Source organism: Canis lupus, chromosome 2, assembly GCF_003254725.2.
Source record: "Canis lupus dingo isolate Sandy chromosome 2, ASM325472v2, whole genome shotgun sequence".
Classification (NCBI taxonomy): Eukaryota; Metazoa; Chordata; class Mammalia; order Carnivora; family Canidae; genus Canis; species Canis lupus.
This window is the reverse complement of record NC_064244.1, coordinates 18,280,396-18,303,360: the sequence shown is the minus strand read 5'-3', so window position 1 is coordinate 18,303,360 and position 22,965 is coordinate 18,280,396. Positions and strand designations below refer to the sequence as shown.

The following is a 22,965-nucleotide window of genomic DNA, read 5'->3' as shown; positions in this document are numbered from 1 at the left end:
TTCCTTCCCTGCCCCAGAGTGGGGAAGGCATCTTCACTCAGTAAGAGAGGCAGATGGTCTCTACAGGCTGCATCCGTATTTCCATTTCTCTCTTTTTCTGAGACTGATATGATTTTTCACAACTTTTTTTTCCGTTTTCTACTTCTTTATCCTTTTTGATTCTACTTTGTGAAAAGTTCTTTGTATTTATCTTTAAAATATTTTATTTAAAAAACTTTCCTATTTTTAGTGTCAAAAACCCTTTACTGTTCTTGTTTCATGGTTATATCTCCTATTATTCGAAAAATATTATAGTTGCTTTTTGAAGCTTTCTTCTGTTTACTGCATGGTCTCTGGTTTCTCTAAGCTCTTTTTCTCATATTTGCTTGTTAGGTTTTTTTTTTTTTTTTCAGGAAACCTTTTTCAACTTGTTTTATTTACAATGCCAACTTTTAAAAGGTCATTAAACTAAAGTTAACCAGACAATAAACTAGGCAGAAATCACTTTACAAAGAGAGGGAAAGCCCAAAACGCCACCTTCTACAGAGAACCCACAGTTCAGTTTATTAAGAGCAAAGAAAAAAAGAAACTTTCGATCATACTAGAAGAAACTCAGCCATAAGTTTGGAATCTGTACTCAAACTACACATGCAAGGAGGACAATATTCTGTTAAAACAACTGATTTGCTGCTGCATTTGTCTACTGTTGGTCTAATATTAACAATTATAAACAGGGCAGTGCAACTGGTATTTGGAACAATCCTTACAGTGTTACAGTGTCAGGCATAACATCTAACTTCTCTTCACACCACTGGTTCTCTTTGTGTACCTGGGCTTCCTCTTCTTCAGTAAAGTCATTTTTGATATTGAAGGTCTTACGGATCTCCTCAGGAGTTTTCCCCTTGATCATATTGGCAACGGTCTTGCATGTAACATCAAGCAAACCTTTGATGTCTAAGTAGTTCGCAGCCAGAATAAGCTCAACAAGTGTTCCTTGGTCAACTTTCAGGAATTCTTGGTCCCAAACAGGAATATCATCTGCTCGCTTTTCTTTGTTCTCATCATCCTCAGGAGGAGGGGAGTCATCCTTGTGGTGGGTGTACCACTGAATGATCTTTTTTAATATTGCTGCATTAACATTTGATAAAGGAACTGGGTCATCATCTCCTTCATCATTCATTCCCAAATCTTCCAACATGGTCTTGATAGTCACAGACTGTTTGGCAATTTCAATATCAACTTCAAATATCTCTCCATCAGAACTCTGCAACTTAATTGAAGGCATGGTGCTCTGTCTCAAGCCAACGGCGGGCTGGAGGCTGACAAGAGCAGAGCAGCCTTGCCAACCAGGAGAGAGACACAGAGAACAAGGCCTCTACCTTGTTAGGTCTTTCTATTCTGTGTTGAGGCTTTCCTCGAATGCTTTTGAACTTTAGGTGTCCATTTTAATTTAAGAAAAAACATTAAAGAGTGGATGATAAGCTCTGTGTGCATGGATGGTGTTCATTACTAGTAAGTTTTATCATGGGATGACAGAATGGCAACCTGGCAGTTTCACTGGGGAACCCCAAATGTTCATTTTTGAAGGTATGTTTCCCCTGGGGACATTCACTTTCTTCAAAAAACAAGTCTTCTAGTTTTCTATCTGGATGAGAAAAAATGCCAGAAACTTTACTGCTAACTTTATAGATTATAGATTTTATTTAGGCCCTTGTTTTCAGTCTTTTCTCCAAATTCTTAGAGTGCCTCACCACTACGCTGATATTCTGACAACTCTTACTTTATATACAGAGGCTCATTTTTAATTCCTCCTAGCTTTTTCCAAATCCCATTGTTTTATAGTCTTAATAAGCATTTATCGCAGATATTATGACATTCTTAACATTGAGGAAAATTCAAAAGAAGTAAAGGCCATGACCCTCAGTGGTTGCAACAAAGGTATATGTACACTTCTAGAGAGCTGTCATGGCACAACCCTATAAAGATGGATATGACAACATGGGACAAAATATATACCAAAATGCTTTTAGGAAAACAGCATATACCAAACAGAAAAATAGGTCCTAAACCCAGTCTGGGCAGAGTATAGATGTGGCTCTGTAAATCCAGGAGGGTCATTTTGGAGAAAGGTGGCTGGGTAAAGTTGGGGGCATTGATTGAGGGCCTTATGGGGCAGGCTGAAGAATTTTGAATGGACCTAGTCTTACAACTTGAGTGAAATAAACCTGGTGTGGTATTTCTGGAAGGCCAGCTGGACTCACCTTGTGGTAGACTGGATCAGCATGGGAGTGAGGAGAGGGTGGAAAAGTAAAGGTGCTTTGGAGGAAGAATGTTAAGTTTCTTATATCCTATATCCAGTTCCCATCTCATTTTTATAGCTCCAATCTGGCTTTGGCACTTCCTTTGGTCCCTTTTAATTTTCATATCAGTTTAACAGAGAACACTGTAAAATTAATCTGCATTTTTAGCCATTAATGGAAATACTGGTGAATATAATGATCTCTTATAACCTTCATGACACTGAACTCATTCTCTTCTCCAGGGACATAACATTGTTTAAAAGGTACATTTACATATGCTAGTTTTGTGATTTTCTACAAAATTTCAAGGCAATACAATATTGTTCCAATTGTCTATTCAATTTTCATGAAGGATTACATGAAATAATTATGGAAATTGGTGTAAGTTTAAAACCATCCATTTGCTCATTTTACGGGAAATGCATTACCTCCTAGGAAATTAGCACATCCGCTACTGTGATGAACTGATCTCTGTGAATGCAGTGTGGTCGGTCTTGACTCAGGGAACATAATCCAGGCATTTGTTCTCCATACTCATTACAACTATGATTGCAATTATCCTTGAGTAGAATGGAAAAGAATTATGAGTTAATCATTACCATTTGAATAATTCAGGTTTGGCAGAGATTTTCCTGAGAAGGTAGATTTATATGTTATTGAGAGTTTAGAGGACTTATCTGGTTTTTTTTTTAAGATTTTTTTAAAATTTGATAATCCCTACATAAACAAGGAGACTCTAAGAAAATTCATATTCAGAAAAAGGAATGTAATACCAGACTAGGGTATGAGGAGCACAGGGGTGCTAATGGCACATGTACACACACATGCCATCTACAATGTTAACCTCATGTCACATATTCTAGAAAACATAAAATAAGGACTGGGGGCCCTTGTGTCATTGTGAGAGAAGGACTGGCCAAGGATAGAGCACATGCCAGAGTAAACAGAAATTACTAGGATTAATGGCTCCACAAGCCAGGGAGGAAATAGCACAGCTTTCTCTACCTCCCAAAGCTCTTGAAACCAGAATTTCAGCACTTCCCCTGGATTCATCTGAGCTTAATTTCTATGAAGCAGTGACGTGGAGGTTATCTTTGGGGAGTGCCATGGGCAAACCCTCCTGACATTCCTTCTCAAGATAACCTACAAAGAATAAAATGAAGTTTGTACCTGGTGTTTCCTGAAATTCCCTGAACAAGGCAATGAAGTGAAAGATTCAGACACCATGATTCATACCACAGTCAAAGATAAGTGCCACAATGCACTAACACTGAATGTGTGGGGCCACAGAAGTGTAGGTGGCAAACAACTGCAACTTCTATTGGTTCCAATCTGTTGCAAAGGGAGAAGTGCACTTTCATAGCAATATTTTGTATATGGTGGAGGACGACAGCAAGTGATGTGAGCCTATCACCACCAAGCAGAGACAGGGGGAAAAAAAAGAAGAGTCTAGGGATATTTGGCACACTACAGAACTCTGCCTCTTGTACTTTTAACTGGGAAGATACAAACAGGAGCAGTACACAGAAACATCTTTATCTGGCAATGGGAGGCTTTGCTTCATGGATGTGATTTATGGTGGGAGGAGTGTTTTCAGAAGGCCAATGCCTTACAAAGCACTATCATTCCCAGGGGATTCGTTAATTGAAGTGCCACACAGATCTGTGGGAAGATAGAAGGTGTCATCAGGGCAGAAAGAAGGATGAGATGACCTCACTTCTAGGTCTTTTTCAGTGCACTTATTCCAAGATCTATGAAAACCAAAGCTTTTGTCCCATTGTTATTTTTTTTAATATATAGAAGCTTGGACTATATTTATTACAGAAGTACTGATAAATCAAGCTTTGATGACAATTCCTAGACTGTGTTCATACGAAGCATAAGCAACCCCCTAAGAGTTACACACAATTCTGGCATTAAATAATTTTCCTATAAAAACCTAATGTGTTTTTCTTATTAGGTTGACTGATAGAATTATTCCAACACTTCTCCTAGTCATCAAAGACCATAATTATTCTGCTATAAAACTCAGCATGCTCATATTCAAGTCAGATTAACTGGACAATTATTTATTAGGTACCTACCATTCGTCAGCATTTGAGAGAGGTGTTGAGCAGACAGTACAGAGTAAGATGCAGCCCCTGGCCTGGGGGTAAAATGTCTAGGGAGGAGACTGTATTACATGCCATCTGAATGCAGAGGGGGCTGTGGATTTGAAGCTAGTTTAAAATGATCAGACTCCACGGTAGAGACTTGGGATAGAGTACTAGCTTTGAATGAAAAAATGTTTTAATGATAAAAGAAATGTAACTATACTATATTCAGTTTGCAGAGTATAAACAAGAAAACTTTGAATTCATTAATCTGTCATCCTTATCTATTATTTTATTCCAATCTATTTACAGACGAGTAATTTCACAGTTAAAATCATAGAATATACATGTATAAAATTGGGTCTCCTCTTCTCTTTTTCCACATGAGCCTGATTCAATGTCACCTAGTCTCCCTTGACAATAACTGTAAAAAGCTGCATAAAGTTATATACACTCATATATTATTCATATACCGTAAAGTTCACCCTACTTAAGTGTACAATTAAATGTTTTTTAGTATTTTCAGACTTGTACCATCACCACTAATTCCAGAACATTTCCATCACCTCAGAAAGAAATCCTGTACCCCTCAAGTCCCCCTCCTTCCTCTACCCCTGGAAACCACTAATCTACCTTGCTTATTCTGGACATTTCATATAAAATGAAATTATATAATGTGCTTTTTTGGGTGTTGCTTCTCTCACGTAGCATCACATTCCAAGGTTCCATCCATGCTTTAGCACGTCAGTACTTATTTCCTTTTTGTGGCTGACCCAGTGTACAGATATCCACACTTTGTTTACTTGCTCGTCAATTGGTGAACTTAAGAGTCCTTTCCACTTTTCAGCCATTAGCATAACACTGCTGTGAACATTCCTGTACAAGTCTGTGTGCAGATATATGTTTTCAATTCTCTTGGGCACACACCTAAGAGTAGAATTGCTGGGCCATATGGTAACTCAACTTTCTGAAGAGCTGCCAAACTATGTTTCAAAGGGGTTGCCACATTGCATAGCATTTTGACTGGTTTCATAATCATTTTTTCACCATTGTCTCCCTGAAGGGCATGTAACACGCTTCTAGTTCTTCTACATTTAATATTTTCATTTCTATAGCCTTTTGTCCTTTTGAATTATATTATGGCAGATTCCCCTTGTGATTCTTGTTTTAACCATCATGTTTACTTTCAACCCACCTGCATTATTTGAGTTTCTTGTAAATGGCATGTAATTAGTGTTTTTTATCCACTCTGCCAATATCCATATTTTAGTGTATTTTCACCAATTATATTCAAGATAATGATTGAGGTGGTTGAGCTCGTATGCCCTTTAATCATTTGTTTTGTTTCCTCCACTTGTTTGTTGGTGTGCCATTTAATTAATTAGTTGTTTCTTTCTTTTTGTTTCCTCCATCTTACTTCCCTTTCCCTGCCTTCCATCTTGATTTAATCATAGCGTTTGAGTGCATGTCTTTGTATAGTTTGTCCAGTGGATGCTCTGGGTATTACAATATACATTTATGACTAACAACAGTCTCCTGGTATTAGCATTTTACCACTTCACATGAAATGAAATCTCACTTCCATTTAGGTCTCTTGACCTTCCCTACTTCTAAATATCATGGTCTTGAGCCTCAGATGATGAAATTAGAATTTTTGCCTCAATCATCAAATGTGGTTCATAAAAGTCATGAGGGTTACAGAAGGGGAGGCAGCGGGGGGGATAGGGTTACTGGGTGATGGGCATTAAGGAAGGCACACAATGAGACTAGCACAAGGTGTTCTATGTGGCAAATTGAATTTAAATTAAAAAATTTTTAAAATAAAAGGCATGAGGATCATATTTATTGCAAATGCATCCACAGTTCTATTATTTCCATTGATCTTCCTTTCTGATGCTCCAGGATGCCTTTTATTATTTCATTTCTGTTTGAGGAACTTCCATTAGGCACTTTTTTGGGGTAGGTTTGCTAGCCATGTATACTTTCACTTTTGCTTCACCTGAAAATGTCATTATTTCCCCTTCATTCCTGCAAGATAGTTGGGAGGAGAACAGAATTTGCAATTAACAGGTTTTTTTCTTTCAGCACTTGAAAATATTATGCCACCTCTTTCTGATCCCCATGGTTTCTGATGAAAATCTGCTGTCACTCAAATTGTGTCCCCTTCTAGTAGTGGGTCACTTTTCTCTAGGTGCTTTTGATTTCTTTTTGTTTTTATTTTTCATGTTTAATTATGATGTGTCTTTTGGATTTAAATTTATCCTATTGGTGGTCCACTCAGCTCTTTTGTATAATTGTATCTTTTACTAAATCTGAGAGGTTTCCATCCATTATTTCTTTGTATAGTCTTCCCAGCTCTATTCTTTTTTCTTCTCCATTTCTGGGACTTCAAATATATGAATGTTGGCACTTTTGTTATTATCCACAGATCACCAAGGTTCATTTTTCCCCCATCTTTTCTAATTCAGATTGCATAAACTCTATTGGTTTATTTTCAAGTTACTGATCTAAGCTTATTTATTGTCTTGAGAGAGAGAACATGAGCAGGGGGAGGGGCAGAGGGAGAAGCAGACTTCCCCTTGAGTGGGGAGCCAGATGTGGGCTCCATCCTGGTACTCTGGGATCATGACCTGAGCTGAAGGCAGACACTTAACTGACTGAGCTACCCAGGGATCCCTCAAGCTCCTGATTTAATCTTCGGTCATGTCTACTGTACCATTCATTAAGTTTATTTGGTTATTGTATTTTTCAGTTAAATAATAACCATTATTTCTTTTTCTAAAAATTGGTAAATAATGTACACAACATAGTGATATTTTTGTTAACTTTTATTTTCGTTCTGAAAGAATATGTAATTATTTGTAGAGGCATTTTTATGATGGCTGCTTTAAAATCCTTGTCTGGTAATTCCAACATCTGGTTCATTTTGGTGGCATCATCAGTTAACTATCTTTTCTCATTCCAGTTGCGATGTTCTTGATTCTTGGTACAACAAGGAATTTTAGATTGGATCCTGGATATTTTGTCTGTTAGGAGACTCTGGGTCTTAATCTTTCATTTTAGCAAGTAATCACTCTATTTACACTTAGCATGCAGACTCTGGCCTACTTTTTGGTAGGCCAAAAAGGGGCAGTTTAATTTTCAGAGCCTTTCGGTGTGTTTGGCTTATCTGGTCCTGCTGGGATTCCATATGGTCCTCAATGGTGCTGGTTTAGGGGGAAGAAGTTTCCCCATGTAGGTCACTGGCACCTATAGATTGGGGTAAGAAGCCTCCTGTCCATAGTGATGAAAATGCTTCCTGGATCAGGCCTTTGGTGGTAGGATCCGCTTTGGTAGTGCCCTCTGGCTGTCCAGGTTCTCAGCAAGGAAGAGGAGGCTCAGGCCTTGCAGAAAAGTAACAGTGCTTCCCCTGGACACTTGTCAGTGGGGACGCCTATATATTGCCCTTGCTGGTGGTATGATTCATCTGGTGTCGGTCATCAGGACTCCAGTTCCATCTGGGATAGGATGGACTCCTGTATTTTTGAGGTTGGGAGTCAGGAAACAACCAAGTTTGGGTCACCTCCTATTGGGTGGGAGGTTGTAAGACACTCTGCAGCCATGTTTCCCTTCCAGTCTTGGGATTACTTAGCTGGCTTGTTTTCTTCTTCCTACCCATCTCTTTCTGATGCCTTTTGCATTATTTTAGAATCCTAGTTATCCAGAATTGATAATTGTACTTAGGAAGGAGCAAAGAGAAATGAGCACGCCCTCTTGTCCAGACAAGAAGTCAGAATGCAATATTTTAAAAAATTTCTACCTGCACAACTTTCTCAAAAGATCAAGCCCTATCCTAGAATTGCTTTTTAAATCATGTGTTCCAAACTTGAGGAAATTTGGCTATTCCTCTGAGTACGGAGGAAGTAGAAGTAACATAAACAGTTCTCAAGAGTGACTGACTTAAAGGTGCTGTTTAAATTCTATAGTGTGATGGTCTTTTAGACAGCTTCAGTATCTATCCAGAACGGGGACTATAGTCATTCACTGAACAAATATTTATTAAGGGCTCATTATGGGCCAGGTACTGTTTTAGTCCCTGGGAAGGTAGCATGAAAAAAAAATTAAAAATACCTCCTCTCTTGGAAGTTTATATTCTCCAAAATACTGGATGTTTTTCACTTAAAGTGAATTCAAATCATAGCAACTATCCAGCTCATTGTTTAACCGCCCATACCATTAGCTTTTTAAACAGCAAACTCAAATCTACTACATAAGGACTATCACATTCCATTAGGTATTTTCAATAGTTTGTGTATATGAGTGACATTTAACTGTACTTGTGTAAGGAACTTGCTGAGTAAAATAACAACTATCTTATAAAAATGATATTCATGCTAGATTGAATTCAGAAGACTGAAATTTGTTCAATGTCGACATGTTTAGCCAAGCATACAAATCTGGTTGCAATTGGGCATGTATCTCTTGAGGTTTCCAAGTGACATTTTCTGATTTCCAAAAGTGAATCATTGCTCAGGGAAGGCCATCTTGGGAAGGCCATTTTATTAATAGAAGCTGATAAATGGAAATAGAGTAGGAAAGAAGGTGACAATGATCTTGGGTGATGGGTTTGAATTTGGGAGATTGGGAAAGAAGCAGTACCATGAAGAGATATATTGAAACTAATCAGAACTGATTTTTTAAAGATTTTATTTATTTATTTATTTATTTATTTATTTATTTATTTATTTATTTATTTATGAGACAGAAAGAGAAGGGGGAGGAGAAGAGGCAGAGGGACAAGCAGACTCCATCCATGCTAACTGCAGATCCTGACATGGGGCTTAATTCTACAACCCTGAGATCATGACCTGAGCCTAAACCAAGAATTGGATGCTTAACTGATGGAGCCACCCAGGTGCCCCAAGTAGAACTGATTTTTTTTTTTTTTTTTTTTTTAGAACTGATTTTTAAATGGAGGATGATTTGTTTTCAAATAAGCCAAGTTTGGGGACGCCTGGGTGGCTCAGCAGTTTAGTGCCTTTGGCCCAGGGCATGATCCCAGAGTCCCAGATCGAGTCCCACATTGGGCTCCCTGCATGGAGCCTGCTTCTCCCCTCTGCCTGTGTCTCTGCCTCTCTCTCTCTCTCTCTCTGTGTGTGTCTCTCGTGAATGAATAAATAGAATCTTTAAAAAAACAAAAAGAACAAATAAGCCAAGTTTGATGTGACAGCAAGATACTCAAGTTAAAGATGTCCCAGCATAAAAATTCTAGAATAGGGCTTAAGAAAAATATTGGATCTGGAATTATCTGGGTATCACAGGCAAAAGAAGTTGTATGAAAGGGTGAGATCTTAGAAAAATGGCTTGGATTATAAAGGACTAAATCTTTAGTAATGGATGAGTTCAGCTCTAGACCTCTGCTCTCCACTCTCTTTAGACTCTCCAGGTGATCTCATCTGATTATAGAGCCAACTTGGCTAAATAAACATGTTTCCTACTTACACTCTTATAATTTAAATCTGCACTGATATGAATAGACATAAAGGTACAAACAAAATACAGAGCAAATCCTTGAAGTAAAAGATGAAACCATGGTATGTACAAGCAAAGAAATGAGAACATTCTAAAGCTATGAAGAAGAGTTCTATGGGAAAATTAACTTCCCATCTTCTAGTTTATGAAAACGTCTATCTAGATTCATATTTATAGGAAAATAAGTTTTTGAAAATTTTAGGAATCTAGTATATAGTGTACTTGATGGAGAGCTGTAAGTGTTGGATGTAGTTGAAAATAAGACTCAGAACCTATGGTGAATATGACAAATTTATTTGAGCACTTCAGGCATCAGAAGCCAAAAAAGTTCTCTGCACATGTTCATATTTATTGAACAAATAAATTTTAAAAAGGAATAAACTCACAAGTCAAGACGAACAGTGAAATACTTTGGGTCATGTTTGCAAAAGATTTCGAAGAGCATGAATATCTTAATGTAAAATATTCTTACAAGTCCTAAAGAGAGAAAGAGACACAGAGGCTAGGAAACTATGTTTTTGTTTTTTTTTTTTTTAAAAACTGTAGGTTTAAAATTTTAGTAGCAAAGTGAAGGAATGATGAGAGGAAAAATGGTGCTGACAGGTTGATATAAACTGAAGTTGAGGAAAATGTCTCAGATTCTTACTGCCTTTTAATAAAATGTGCAAAGGGGTTCCTAAATGAGATATTATAGGCATACTGAGATATCTTGGTATGATGAATGGAGAAAGAAGAGACTGGATTGGAAGCTGATCAAAAAAATAAATGAAAAAAAATGAAAAAAAAATAAATGAATGTCAGGAAGTTGTATGATAGGATAGTTGTATGAAACACATTAGGAGCTGAGAGGAAGAGAGTTCTAATACAAGGAGGTTCAAAGGCTGTCTTGAAAAATTTCATAATTACATAATGAGTTCAACCACAGGCTCTGAGAAAACTGCTGAGATCATATGACCCTCACTCAATTTCAAAGTCCAAAGCTATTTGTAAACCAGTCTATAACTTGTGACCTAAAATAGTCATAGTTCCAAGCTGAAGATCAAATAATAAAAAGTTAGCCATCTTTTCAATAGCATAACCACCTGAGGAAAACACATTTTAATTGCTTTATCTACATGGACTTAAAATTAGATTATTATTTTATCTTGGCTTATTTGGGAACCTCTTGATTCTAAATTCTGATTTTAAGATTTTATTTATTCATTTGAGAGAGAGAGAGAGAGCACGAGCAGGGGGAGGAGCAGGAGAGGGAGAAGCAGGCTCCCAGCTGAGCAGGGAGCCCAACATGGGGCTCGACCTCAGGACCTGGAGATCATAACCTGAACCTAAGGGAGATGTTTATTTAACCATCTGAGCCACCCAGGCACCCCTAAATTCTGATTTTACACTATAAAGTTACCTCCCTCTCCAAAAAAAGGCACTTCATTTTGGATGCAGACACCTCAGCTGGCACACACGATGCATCTGTCCGTATACACATGAGGTTGGGCCAACACAGTAGTTGCTTCTTCATTCTGCACTGCAATCACTAGAATTAACCAGTTTTATGTGTCCTTAGCTTCATTTCTCCATCCTCAGAGGCCTCTAGTTGAATAACTTCTGACCAGAACTATGTTGAGATTGAACCAGAAAACAGACTGGTATTTTTGTTGAGGAATCCTACCCACTACCCTCAATTTTTTAAAAAGTGCTGCATAGTCCTGACTTTCACAACTTCAACTCCTGGTTTTGTCTCTTGAAAAGGCTCTATCTTGAGAGGGGAGCAAACAGGCTGATAGTCAGAGTATTGTCTCACTTTTTATGGGCAGTGTCCAGGTGCAAGTCTTGTTGAAGAGCCAGAACAAAATGTGTAGGATGTTCTGAAGGTCAACTGATCCCTTAGTAATGGGGTGATTTGTGCCCTTCCTTCTGTCATTTGGTTCTACTGCCTCACAAGACTGTCAAGCTCCAGCTCTTTCTAGTATGATGACTACCTATCTCCATTGCGAAATAATTTTCCAATATGATTCATCTTGCTTGTGTTAATTCATTTGGTTATCTCTTGTTCATTAGTTTGGGGTCCAAAAAAGTTGAGTATGAGTAGCCTCATACTAAAAGTATGAGGCAGGGTAATAACTTTAAACTATTTGGCAAGCAATTTGAAAAAGCACCAAAAGAAGTGATACAAAAAGGAAGATAAAGGATCAGTTTACTGGGACGCCTGGGTGGCTCAGTTTAGTTAAGCATCTGCCTTCGACTCAGGCGATGATCCTGGGGTTAGGGCATCGAGCCCGGCAGAGGGCTCCCTGCTCAGTGGGGAGTCTGCTTTTCCCTCTGCCCCTCACCTTGCTTGTGCCCATTCTTGCTCACTCTCTGTCTCTCTCGAATAAATAAATAAAATCTTTTTTAAAAATCAGTTTACTGTTAGAAATGGTAAAATGGTTATATATATATGATTTCATTACATATAGTTCTTTTTAGAAGAAGAGGCTGTAGTTTCCAAAATACTGCATAAATTAACAGTAAGTCCAAATATTAGGATTTGTAGAACAAATGTTAGGCATATTTATTACCAAAATCATAGAGCAGACATTCATTAAAATAACATTTTTAAGATTAATTTTGCATGTATGTATATGCTAAATAAATGACACTGTAAATATGTCTTCATTAAGGTGAGTTTTATGCTTGCTACTTTTTTTTTTAGGGCAAGAATCACTATATTGTTTTTTTGTTTTTTTTTTTTAATTAATTTATTTATTTATGATAGTCACACACAGAGAGAGAGAGAGAGAGAGAGGCAGAGACACAGGCAGAGGGAGAAGCAGGCTCCATGCACCGGGAGCCCGACGTGGGATTCGATCCCGGGTCTCCAGGATCGCGCCCTGGGCCAAAGGCAGGCGCTAAACCGCTGCACCACCCAGGGATCCCAAGAATCACTATATTGAATATACTTCAATAACTTAAAAAAATTCACAAAGTAATATTCTGTTTTATAATTAGGAAGAAAACACTCTACAGAGCTTTCATGGGTTTATAGTTGGTGCACTGGAACTCAACACTTATTTTGTGTAACATTGCTCAATGGGGCATAGGACACTATAATTATAGCTTAATCATAGTAAAACTGAACCTTTTTATTAGTAAGATTCTTTCAGCAGTGAAGAGAACCTAATGAAAGTGTGACAAAATAATTTCAGATTGTTGTGTACTAAAATTTATGAGACTTGTACTAAGGTTTGTCTTTAAATACTATACACAAAATGTAGGTGTGATAATTGATATGTATATGCATTGGCCTACAACTTCCCTATATCCATATTTATCTATGAGTTTTTCTGAAAAATGGTGGTGGGGAATGATTAGGGTATTTTTGTTAAATTGTGGTAAAATGTATATAACATAAAACTTGCCATTTTAAGGATTGTTATGTATACGGTTCAGTGGTATTAAGTACATTTACACTGCTATGCAACTATCACCATCATCTATGTCCAAAACTTTTTCACCACCCCAAACAGAAGCTCTGCACCCATTAAACATGAACTCCCAGCCCCCAAGCCCTGGTAATGTCTAGTCTACTTTCTATCTCTATGAACCTGATTCTGTCATGTACTCCATATAAGTGGAATTATAGAAAATTTGCCCTTCTGTGTCTGGCTTATTTCACCAACTATAATATCCCCAGAGATCATCCATGTTATTGCATATGTCAGAATTTCTTTCTTTCAATGGGTGAATAATAATCCACTGTATGTATACACCACATTTTGTTTATCCATTCATCACTGATGGACACTTTGATTGCTTCCACATTTTGGCTATTGCGAATAATGCTACTGTGAACATTAGTATACAAATACCTGGTCAAGTCCTTACTTTCAATCCTTTTGGGTAAATACCCAGAAGTGGAATTGCTGGGTCATATGATAACTATATGTTTAATTTTTTTAAAGGAATCATCATCTATCTTCTGCAGTGGCTGCACCATTTTACATTTCTACCAGCAATGCACAGGGTTCTAATTTCTACACATCAAAATGATTATCCTTTAAAGATAAAAATATCATTTTAATCTTGTGATATTTCTGGTCTTATTTCTTTTAATTTTTCTTCTTTTTGTTACTTGTTTTTGTCACTGAAATCAAAATGACAGGATTTATTATACAAAACAGTTTGATTAGAAACCCTAATTCCAAGAAGTCTACTGAAAAAGAAAAAGTTTAAAAAGCTAATTCACAGAACAGTCACATGAATTGGGGTCAGAGGGCAGTTTCCTCCCTAAAATCTGCCAAGCTACATTCCTTAGAACTTGATGGAAAATTTAACTTACAAGAAGCAGAGAAGGAAGACAAAGGCAAGCTCTGATGATAGTAAACTAAAGGAAAGTATTTACAAATGAAGAAGGGACAATGAAGTTTCAGGGTTCAGATGGAGGTAGAATTAAAGATAAAATTAGATAATGTTTACCTCCATTTTCTGTAGCTTCCAGTGGAGAAGTAATCAAGAGGTAGGATTATTTTTCTGACATTTTCTTCTGACTGTTGTACAACATCGAATTATGAGTATTTGTTTTAAAATATTATATGCACTTGTTTTGATAAAATTAAGAAATGTTTAAAGATTGGAATTAAGTAAAACATTCAATGTTTGAAACAGGCCAGAATTAGAATCATCATATTAGCATGAAGAACTAATCACCTAACAAATAAATAAAATGATAGGATTCATAAAGCAATTTGTTTAATTAACATACAAAAATATAATTTCTCAGGTTCACTATACTACTCTTGTCACAACACTTCATAAAATACTCACATAGACATTCAATCTCCATAGTTCTAAATTTGCTAATATCATAATAGTAAAACAGAATATTTTACATGTATATTTAGCAATTTCATATGAAAATACATTCTCCAAAAACGTAATAATTTCTGTTTTACAAAATACAGTAATACAAATTTAGGGAAAAAATTGGCATTTTTATGATAAATCCAAATTTCTTTTTAAAGAGAGATAAAGAGAGGTTAGTTGAATTTCACCAAAATCAATTCAAAATAGAATTTCAGAATTACCATCTGGATATGAAGAAATAATGCGACCATCTTTCAGAGTTATTTTTAAATTATTCATAGAGGATTTTGATTAGTTTAGCTACTACATGCACATTGAGACTATTTCCAAGTAGCCGATAACGCTGCTTCACTGTTATCTTCTCAGGAAATCCTAGAAAAGAGAGATAATAATTTATAATACAATCATTTATAATATTAACTTCCAGAGATAAAAGATGTAACCTTTAGTAAGAACATAGTGGTCATTCACATAAGTAAGTCCCTAAGATTGACATGAAATTCAATTAACAAATGAGAATTTGAAGCCAAAAATATAAGATTACATTGCTTACACAATGTGATATTATCATATCACATAACATATTATGCTCAGTGTATACATGAGTACACCCATAACATCCACAAAATTCATCGAAATCTGTATTTTAAAGCACTTTAGGAAGTGGTGGCTACTATTATTTCACAGTTGTTTTCCTTTACTTAATAACAGCTTTATGGAGATAAAATTAACCCTTTTAAAATGTATAATTCAGTGGCTTTTAGAACAGAGTTTTGCATCATCTCCACTATTTAATTCCAGAACATTTTTATTACCTCAAAAAGAAGGCTGGCCCACAGCTAACATCGTGCTCAAAAGTAGAAAGCTAAAAATTTTCCCGTAAGATCAGAAACAAGACAAGGATGCCCACTCTGGCCCCTTTTATTCAATATGGTATTAGAAGTCTTACCCAGAGCAATTAGGCAAAAGAAAATGAGGTAACAGGCATCCAAATTGGAAAGGACAAAGCAAAACTGTCACAATTTGCTGATGACATATTATATATACAAAACCCCCAAAGACTCCACCAAAAAACCTGTTAGAACTAATGAATACAGTGACGTTTCAGGATACAAATTAACATACAAAGAGCTGTTGTGCTTCTATACACTGACAACAAACTATCAGAAAGAGAAATTAAGAAAACAATCCCATTTACAATTCCAACAAAAAGAATAAAATGCCTAGGAATAAATTTAACCAAGGAGGTAAAAGATCCATACACTAAAAACTGGGGGACACTGATGAAAGAAATGAAAGATACAAATGGAAAGATAGTCCATGCTAATGGATTAGAAGAATTATTAGTAAAATGTCCACTATCTAAAGCAGTCTACATATTCAAGGCAATTCCTATCAAAATTCCAATGGCATTTGTGTAGAATACACAATCCTAGAATTCAAAAGGAACCACAAAGGACCCTAAATAGCCAAAGCAATCTTCGGAAAGAACAAGCTGGAAGCATCATGCTCTGGCACACAAATATTAACTCAAAATAGATTAAAGACTAGAATGTAAGACCTGAAACCATCAATACCTAAAAGAAAACAGTCAATAAAGTAAGAGTCAGTCTTGGCAACAGATTTTTGGATTTGAATCCAAAAGCAAAGGCAAAAAAAAAAGTAAAAATTAACAAATGAGACTACATCAAACTAAAAGCTTTTGCACAACCAAGCAAAGAAAATCATCAACAAAACGAAAAGAAAGGCACTCTACAGAACGGGAGAAAAATATTTGTAAATCATAAATCTGATAAGGGGTTTATATATGCAAAATATATTGAGGGAATGTATACTGGTGTAGCCACTATGGAAAACAGTATGAAGATTCCTCAACAAATTAAAAATAAAATTATCATATGATCCAGCAATTTCACTTCTGGGTATTTATGGAATAAAAATGAAAACACTGATTTGAAAAGATATATGCACCTCATGTTCATTGCAGAATTTACAATAGCCAAGATATGGAAACAACCTATGCACACACACAAACACATACACACACAGAGGAATACTATGCAGTCATAACGGAAAGAATGAAATGTTGCCATTTGCAATAATACAGATGGACAGAGAAAAAAGCAAATATTCTGTGATCTCACTTATATGTGAAATCTAAGAAACAAAGCAAGGAAAGACATACAAAAAAAAAAATCACACTCACAGATACAACAAACTGGTGGTTGGGTGGAGTGGCAAAATGGGTTAAAGAGGTTGGAAGGCACAAATTTCCAGCTATAAAATAAATAAGACCTGAGTAATGCACAGCCTGGGACTATAGTTAATAATACTCTATTGTGTATTTGAAAAGTTACAATAAATCCTCATTACAAGAAACAAATTTTTTAGAACTATGTATATGATGATAGATGTTCACTAGACTTTTTGTGGTGATCATCTCTCAATGTATGTACATATCAAATCATCATGGTGCACACCTAAAACTGTAACAATATTATATGTCAATTATGTCTCACTTAAAAGATAAAGAGGGATGCTGGGCTGGCTGAGGTGGTGAAGCATGTGACTCTTGAACTCGGGATCATGAGTTTGAGACCCACATTGGATGTACAGATTACTTAGAAATAAAATCTTAAAAAAAAAAAAAAAAAGAAAGAAAGCTGGCATCCATTAGCAATCATCTCCCCATTGCCCCTCCCTGTCCTTCAACTACTAATCTAGTTTCTGTATCTATGTATTTGCCTATTCTGGACATTCCATATCAATGGAACCATATGTTGTCTTTTGTTTCTGGCTTCTTTCACTAAGCATTTTTCAAGATTCATTCATTCATCATAACATGATGTACCAACACTACCTCCTCTTTAAACACTATTCGATGGCATGGATAGATCGTATTTTATTTATCCAGTTATCTACCAATAGACATTGGATTGTTTCTACTTTTTGATTATGAATAATGCTGTTATAAACATTATGTATACATTTTTTTGTGGACATGTGTTTTCAGCTTTCTTGGATATATTCCTGGGGGTGAAAATGCTGACTCATAATGTAATTCCACATCTAACATTTGAGGAACTCCTGAACTGTTCTTCAAAGTAGCTGCACCATTTTATATTCCCACCAGCAATGGATAAGGGATCTGATTTCTCAAAAATCTTTGTCAATACTGTTACTGTCATTTTTGTGAAACAGTATCTTATTTGATTACATTTTCCTAATAATTAATGATGAAGATATCTATTCATGTGCTTACTGGCCATTTGTCTATTTTCTTTGGAAAACATCTATTCAAATCCTTTGCCCATTTTTAGTTGAATTATTTTTCTTTTTATTATTGAGTTGTGAGAGTTCTTTATATATTCTGGATACAAGTCCCTCAAGCTGTTTTTTTTTTTATATTCTGTTTCCACAAATACACTTTCTCATATTGCACTTCCATTTGCTATATTCTTTTTCAAACAAAATTTGGCCTACAGATACAAAATTTGCTAGAACAAAGCCTTGCAAATAGCAACATAAAAGACTGTCCATGAAGTATACACTATAATGTTAGTTACAATTTTCATATTTAGTATCCTCTGGCATAGCAATTAAATAAAGGAAAAGCAATTTATACAACAAAATGAAGGAAATAATTAAAAAGTATTAATAAAAGCAAATGGTATGTTTTGTGAGGACCAGAAGGAAGAGTTGGTTATGATAAAGTTGCTTCATCAACACTTGACATTATATTTACTGTAATAAAATAAGTGATTACATAATAAAATTATATTTGCAATTGAGCAAGACCATAAAATTGCTATTATAAAGATAATATGTCTTAGGCAAGTAAATTAGTCATCTAAAAAATTGTTTCATTCAAATTAGCCAGAGATACAAATATATCACAGACTTTTAGAATATTCCAGGGATGACCTTTTGTAATATTAAGATTACATCAAAGAGTAAGAAAGGTTTGAAAGCATAAAGTCAGATTTGTAAAAATTATATACGTGTGAGTGCTTGTGTATTTTATATAAAGATATAACTTTTTAAATTAAAAGGTGACTTTTAAAAACTTGGGTACATTAAAAATAATAACAATCTTCAAAAACAAAGAAACATAGCATTAACAAGGTCAAGATAACAGCTTTCATTCCGTAAGTATAGGTTAGTGGCCTCTTCCAAAGCTCGCTATCTCACAAATGCACGCCACTAGCCACAAAAAGAACCAGCACAAAATGTATGAAAGGATCGATACAAATCCATCATTGACAGTGCACAAGCAGCTCAAACAATGCCCATTTCAGATTCAGAGTCAATAATTTTGGAAGCACACATGAAGGACAGTTCTGTCACAGTGCTGCTCAGGGGTGACATTAGTCAAGCCTGATTATACAAATATATCACATTCTTTAAAAGAAACTTAAGCAATTAAAAAGGCTTTCTTGTATGTATTATACATATATTTTCAGAAAGCTGTGAAAAATCCTAATTTACCCACGTACAATTTTTAAATGATCAGAAAAAAATATTTATGAAGGCTAAAAAAGCAAAATTAATGTCCAATATTTTAAAAATAAAAGCTGACATTTAAATTTTATATTGTATGTCAGATGGTGGGCACTTTCCATATTATAATTCACTTAATGGTCACAATGACCCTGTGAAATTGATGCTGGGATTACCCCCATTCTACAGAGGGGTAAACAAAAGCAGAGGGTTAAGGTGCTGTTAGGATTCAAACTTCCTCAGTGTGACTCTGGGGTCCATGCTACGTGTCTGTATTTCTGCACTGACTCTACTGTTTAAAGAAGCATGCACTCAAAACGTAGGAATTAGTTATTAGATAGTAAATCTCTTCTCTCTGTAGTTCTATGGAAAATACCTTTGATTGCTCATCCTAAAAAAGAAAAAAAAAGTAAACAAAAAGGCAGACTGGGAACTAAATTCCTGAGTCTAATTTTTAGCTCTTTATTTGTTTTATGATGTTCTCACTCATTTTGTGACATAGACTAAGACAAGGAAAGTTTGTGTTTTTTTTAAATAACACTCCCCAGGATATTTGCGACTGAATGAGATCACCAAGAAAAAGGCAGAGAGTTACAAAATAAACCTGGTTGCTGTGACTACACTCAGAGAACCAATTACCAAGAGGACAGTCAAATTATATAGTCATTTTATTCGTAAGGTACAGAAGGGTGTGTTCCAAAACCTCATCTGTAAGTCCATTATTTAGAATTTAAAACATGATCTATTTAACTCATTATCTGCTTCAAAAAGAGTACTGTATTAATATCACAATACTGGATTTAGAAGACTTTGGCTTTTCTGCAATCAATCCCCCAGTGTTATCAAACACATGTGTCCTCTTTATGTAGACCTGGAAGCATATTAGGGAGGTCTTTCCCCTCACACTCCCAGTCACTAGGAGCCAGGTACTGGCAACACACTCCCGACAGCCAAAGAAGCTGGTGGCATCACTACCACGGAGAGCACAGGCACCAGGAAGGAGGGGTCAGGGATGGGGCAGGGTGCTTTACAAGGCAAGGGCAACATGTCCAATCTCTTAACACCAACAATTCCTAGATTGTCTGGACCACAAAGGAGGTTAGGACTTAGTCCTTCGCACTCTGCAACTGCATCTTCATTTTTGTTCTTGAGATTCCCTGCTTCAGACACCATAATCTCTTGTCCATTCTGGCATCTGTGCTCCTGAATCACCCTTTCTTTCCGCTAGGAAAACACTTTCCCAGTCCACCTCTCCACCTTCTCTTTTCTCCACTTACAGGGAGGACAAAAGGTGGGTAACTGATCAGTATGTGTCTTTGAAGAGGGTAAATACAAATACACTCTCCACCAAAAAAATAAATTAATTCCTCAACCACTTTTTGATTTCCTCATAAAGAGGGCATTTCTAGGCATTCTTTCACAAGATCTAGTGTAGGGTTATTACAACAGGACTTCTAGAATCAAGAAAATAAAGCTGGAGAAAGACATGCTATTAACTACCATCGGTGGGGAGAGGGGAAGAACTGTGGATTTGGTCCTTCTTCCCTGAAAACCATGTAAGACCATTAGTGGAATAAAAGGAGAGGGCGTGGAGGCTGAAGGAAATGGAATCAGTCAGGTTAGGAACAAAAGCAGGAAGAAGAGGGAAGGAAAATGTCAAAAATGGTCTGACTAGGACAGGAAGATTCCTTACATCCATCTCTCTGGGCAAGGATGTATTCATAAAATACACCTGTTGAGTCTCTTTTGAACTCTGGGACCTTTAATACACAAAAGCTGGGGTCTGTGTGTATCCCACATACCGAACTCTGAAGGAAATCCAAGGAGATTTGCTATTTCTTTAGGAGTGAAATATCGAAGTTTAAGCATTAACAATTTTGTTATCTTTTCCTCTTGAGACAAATTGGTAAGGGATTTGTAGATATCCTCAATCTGTAAGAAAACAGTCAAGATAATTGATAAAGTAGAGTGCCAGTAGATTTGTTAAGATAAGATCATCTCTTGTGAGACACTTTAAAAAGGATGAACATACAGTGTGCTGTAATAGCCAGTAGCAAAATGCACAGGGCAAAACGTCTCTTCCAATGGATTCTGTAATTGGCCCATCATGGGCAATATAAACTTCAAAACTGAAATGTCTGAAAACAAAGAACTTGATGTTGAACAAGTCAGGAAACTTCTTGTTTACTTGTCATTTCTGATTCCTCAAAAATTAAATCATAAGAAATAAACAATGGCAACACGACATAAAGAAATACAGTAAGAGATAAAAAAGAAACCTGATCAACCAATGAAATCAACTTCATAATGCTAACAGATATATCATTAAAATATTTACTATTTATGATCAATTTCATCAAATTATTTTCTTAAAATGATAAAATACATCTGGTAACTATAAATTCTTAAATCCATTCATTTGCCTCTAATAGCATTTTTACCATGGGTAAATTTTACTAATGGTAAGAGTTTAATTCAGCATAATAGAAAATAATGTGATTTGACTTCAAAATGATACAAAAGTATAAAATATTTTTATAGCATATCAAGCTTGTTTTCAACTATGATGCCCTGAAGAGTTTACAAATGGAGTATTAATAAAGAGTCTTGCTAAGCTGTAGCTTTCTTTCCCTAAAAGGTAGTTTTATAGTGTGTGATCCAAAGGAATATTAAGATATTTGTGCATCATTTTAGAGAACATTAGATATTGTATGCTGCATTTCAATTTACTCCTTATGGAACAAAAAGAATAGCAAAGATAAGAATAAGAAAAGAGAAAGTAAAATGTGAAATATTCTTTGTATATAAATTCATCTAGCAACAAGAAATAAAAAAAATGTGTATATTCATTCCCAATTTAACATATACAATTATTTTAATATTCTCAAATTCTAAGTATTAAATAGGTTTATTTAAAATAATTTTCAAATATTTTAGTTCTAAAACAATATACAATACCTGCACATCCTCTGTAGTCTGTAACACAGATCCTGTCCCTTCTACGTAGCTTCCATAACTGTAAGATTAACACGTGTATTATGCAGCATCTAATGTATTTGTTAATGTGAAATTTCTTAAATATTTCTGAAATGCATTAACCAATCTACATAGTTACATCCTTCTGAAATAGTCTGAAACACACAAATAAGTGAAAAATCACTGGGCGAAAGACATAAGATCATTCTATTTAAACCTGGCATAGTCTTTTGAGTTGTGTAAAAACCACTTGGAATCATACATTATTATTATTTCTTTGTATTGTCAGTATCTTAATGCTCATCACTAGAAAGCATGCATTTGTATGCTTTATATCCAAATTTATATCCAAATTGTATGATTTATATCCAAATGCTCTTCAATATTCGCATCCCTGACACATTAAACCAAACATTATATAGGTGAAAATAAATTGCTACTATTTCTTAACTCCTGTACCATCACCTCTGTTTTCTCATATGTGTGTATGGTGTATGTGTATATGTACAGATATAGATATATAGATATATATCATCTACACTAAAATAGGCTTTTATAGAAAGGCTTCCCTTATACCATCTTTATAATTACAAAAGAATTTCAAGGTTGTGTTTTATTACCAAACTGATAAGTCTTGCCTTATCAGACTTGAAACAGACAACAGCTGAGTAAAGTCTTTTAAGGCAATGGAAAGCAATAAATCAGTTGCCCTGGAAGTACAAGGGCAGAACATGATAAAATCAGAGTAAATCTGGTATGGTTGAGGTGGG

The 22,965-nt window shown here is 35.6% G+C and overlaps 2 protein-coding genes and 1 long non-coding RNA gene across 8 annotated transcripts in view; 1 reads left to right on the top strand and 2 right to left on the bottom strand.

The window, feature by feature from the left end:
- Positions 1-22,965, top strand: part of LOC112658817 (uncharacterized) — a 113,274-nt gene that overhangs the window by 18,165 nt on the left and 72,144 nt on the right. The gene's annotated exons all lie outside the window — the stretch shown is intronic.
- Positions 518-1,354, bottom strand: LOC112659018 (S-phase kinase-associated protein 1-like). The gene has a single exon (XM_035713414.2). The coding sequence runs from the start codon at positions 1,262-1,264 to the stop codon at positions 743-745; it is 522 nt and encodes a 173-aa protein (XP_035569307.1). The 5' UTR covers positions 1,265-1,354; the 3' UTR covers positions 518-742.
- TRDMT1 (tRNA aspartic acid methyltransferase 1) overlaps positions 14,589-22,965 on the bottom strand; it is a 61,434-nt gene continuing 53,057 nt past the window's right edge. For 5 of the 6 annotated variants that reach the window (XM_025445553.3, XM_025445552.3, XM_025445551.3 and 2 more), the window contains 3 exons: positions 22,178-22,235; positions 21,022-21,151; positions 14,589-15,091 (listed from right to left, as the gene is read on the bottom strand). In XM_025445553.3, the coding sequence (XP_025301338.1) occupies positions 14,991-15,091; positions 21,022-21,151; positions 22,178-22,235 (289 nt within the window). In that variant the 3' untranslated portion in view covers positions 14,589-14,990. Of the gene's footprint in view, positions 15,092-21,020; positions 21,152-21,251; positions 21,358-22,177; positions 22,236-22,965 lie in introns of those variants that run through there. The other variant, XR_003136169.3, reaches the window with a different exon arrangement.

Bases quoted from the DNA above. Each gene is read 5' to 3' on its own strand.
- LOC112659018 (XM_035713414.2), bottom strand. From the start codon at position 1,264: ATGCCTTCAATTAAGTTGCAGAGTTCTGATGGAGAGATATTTGAAGTT.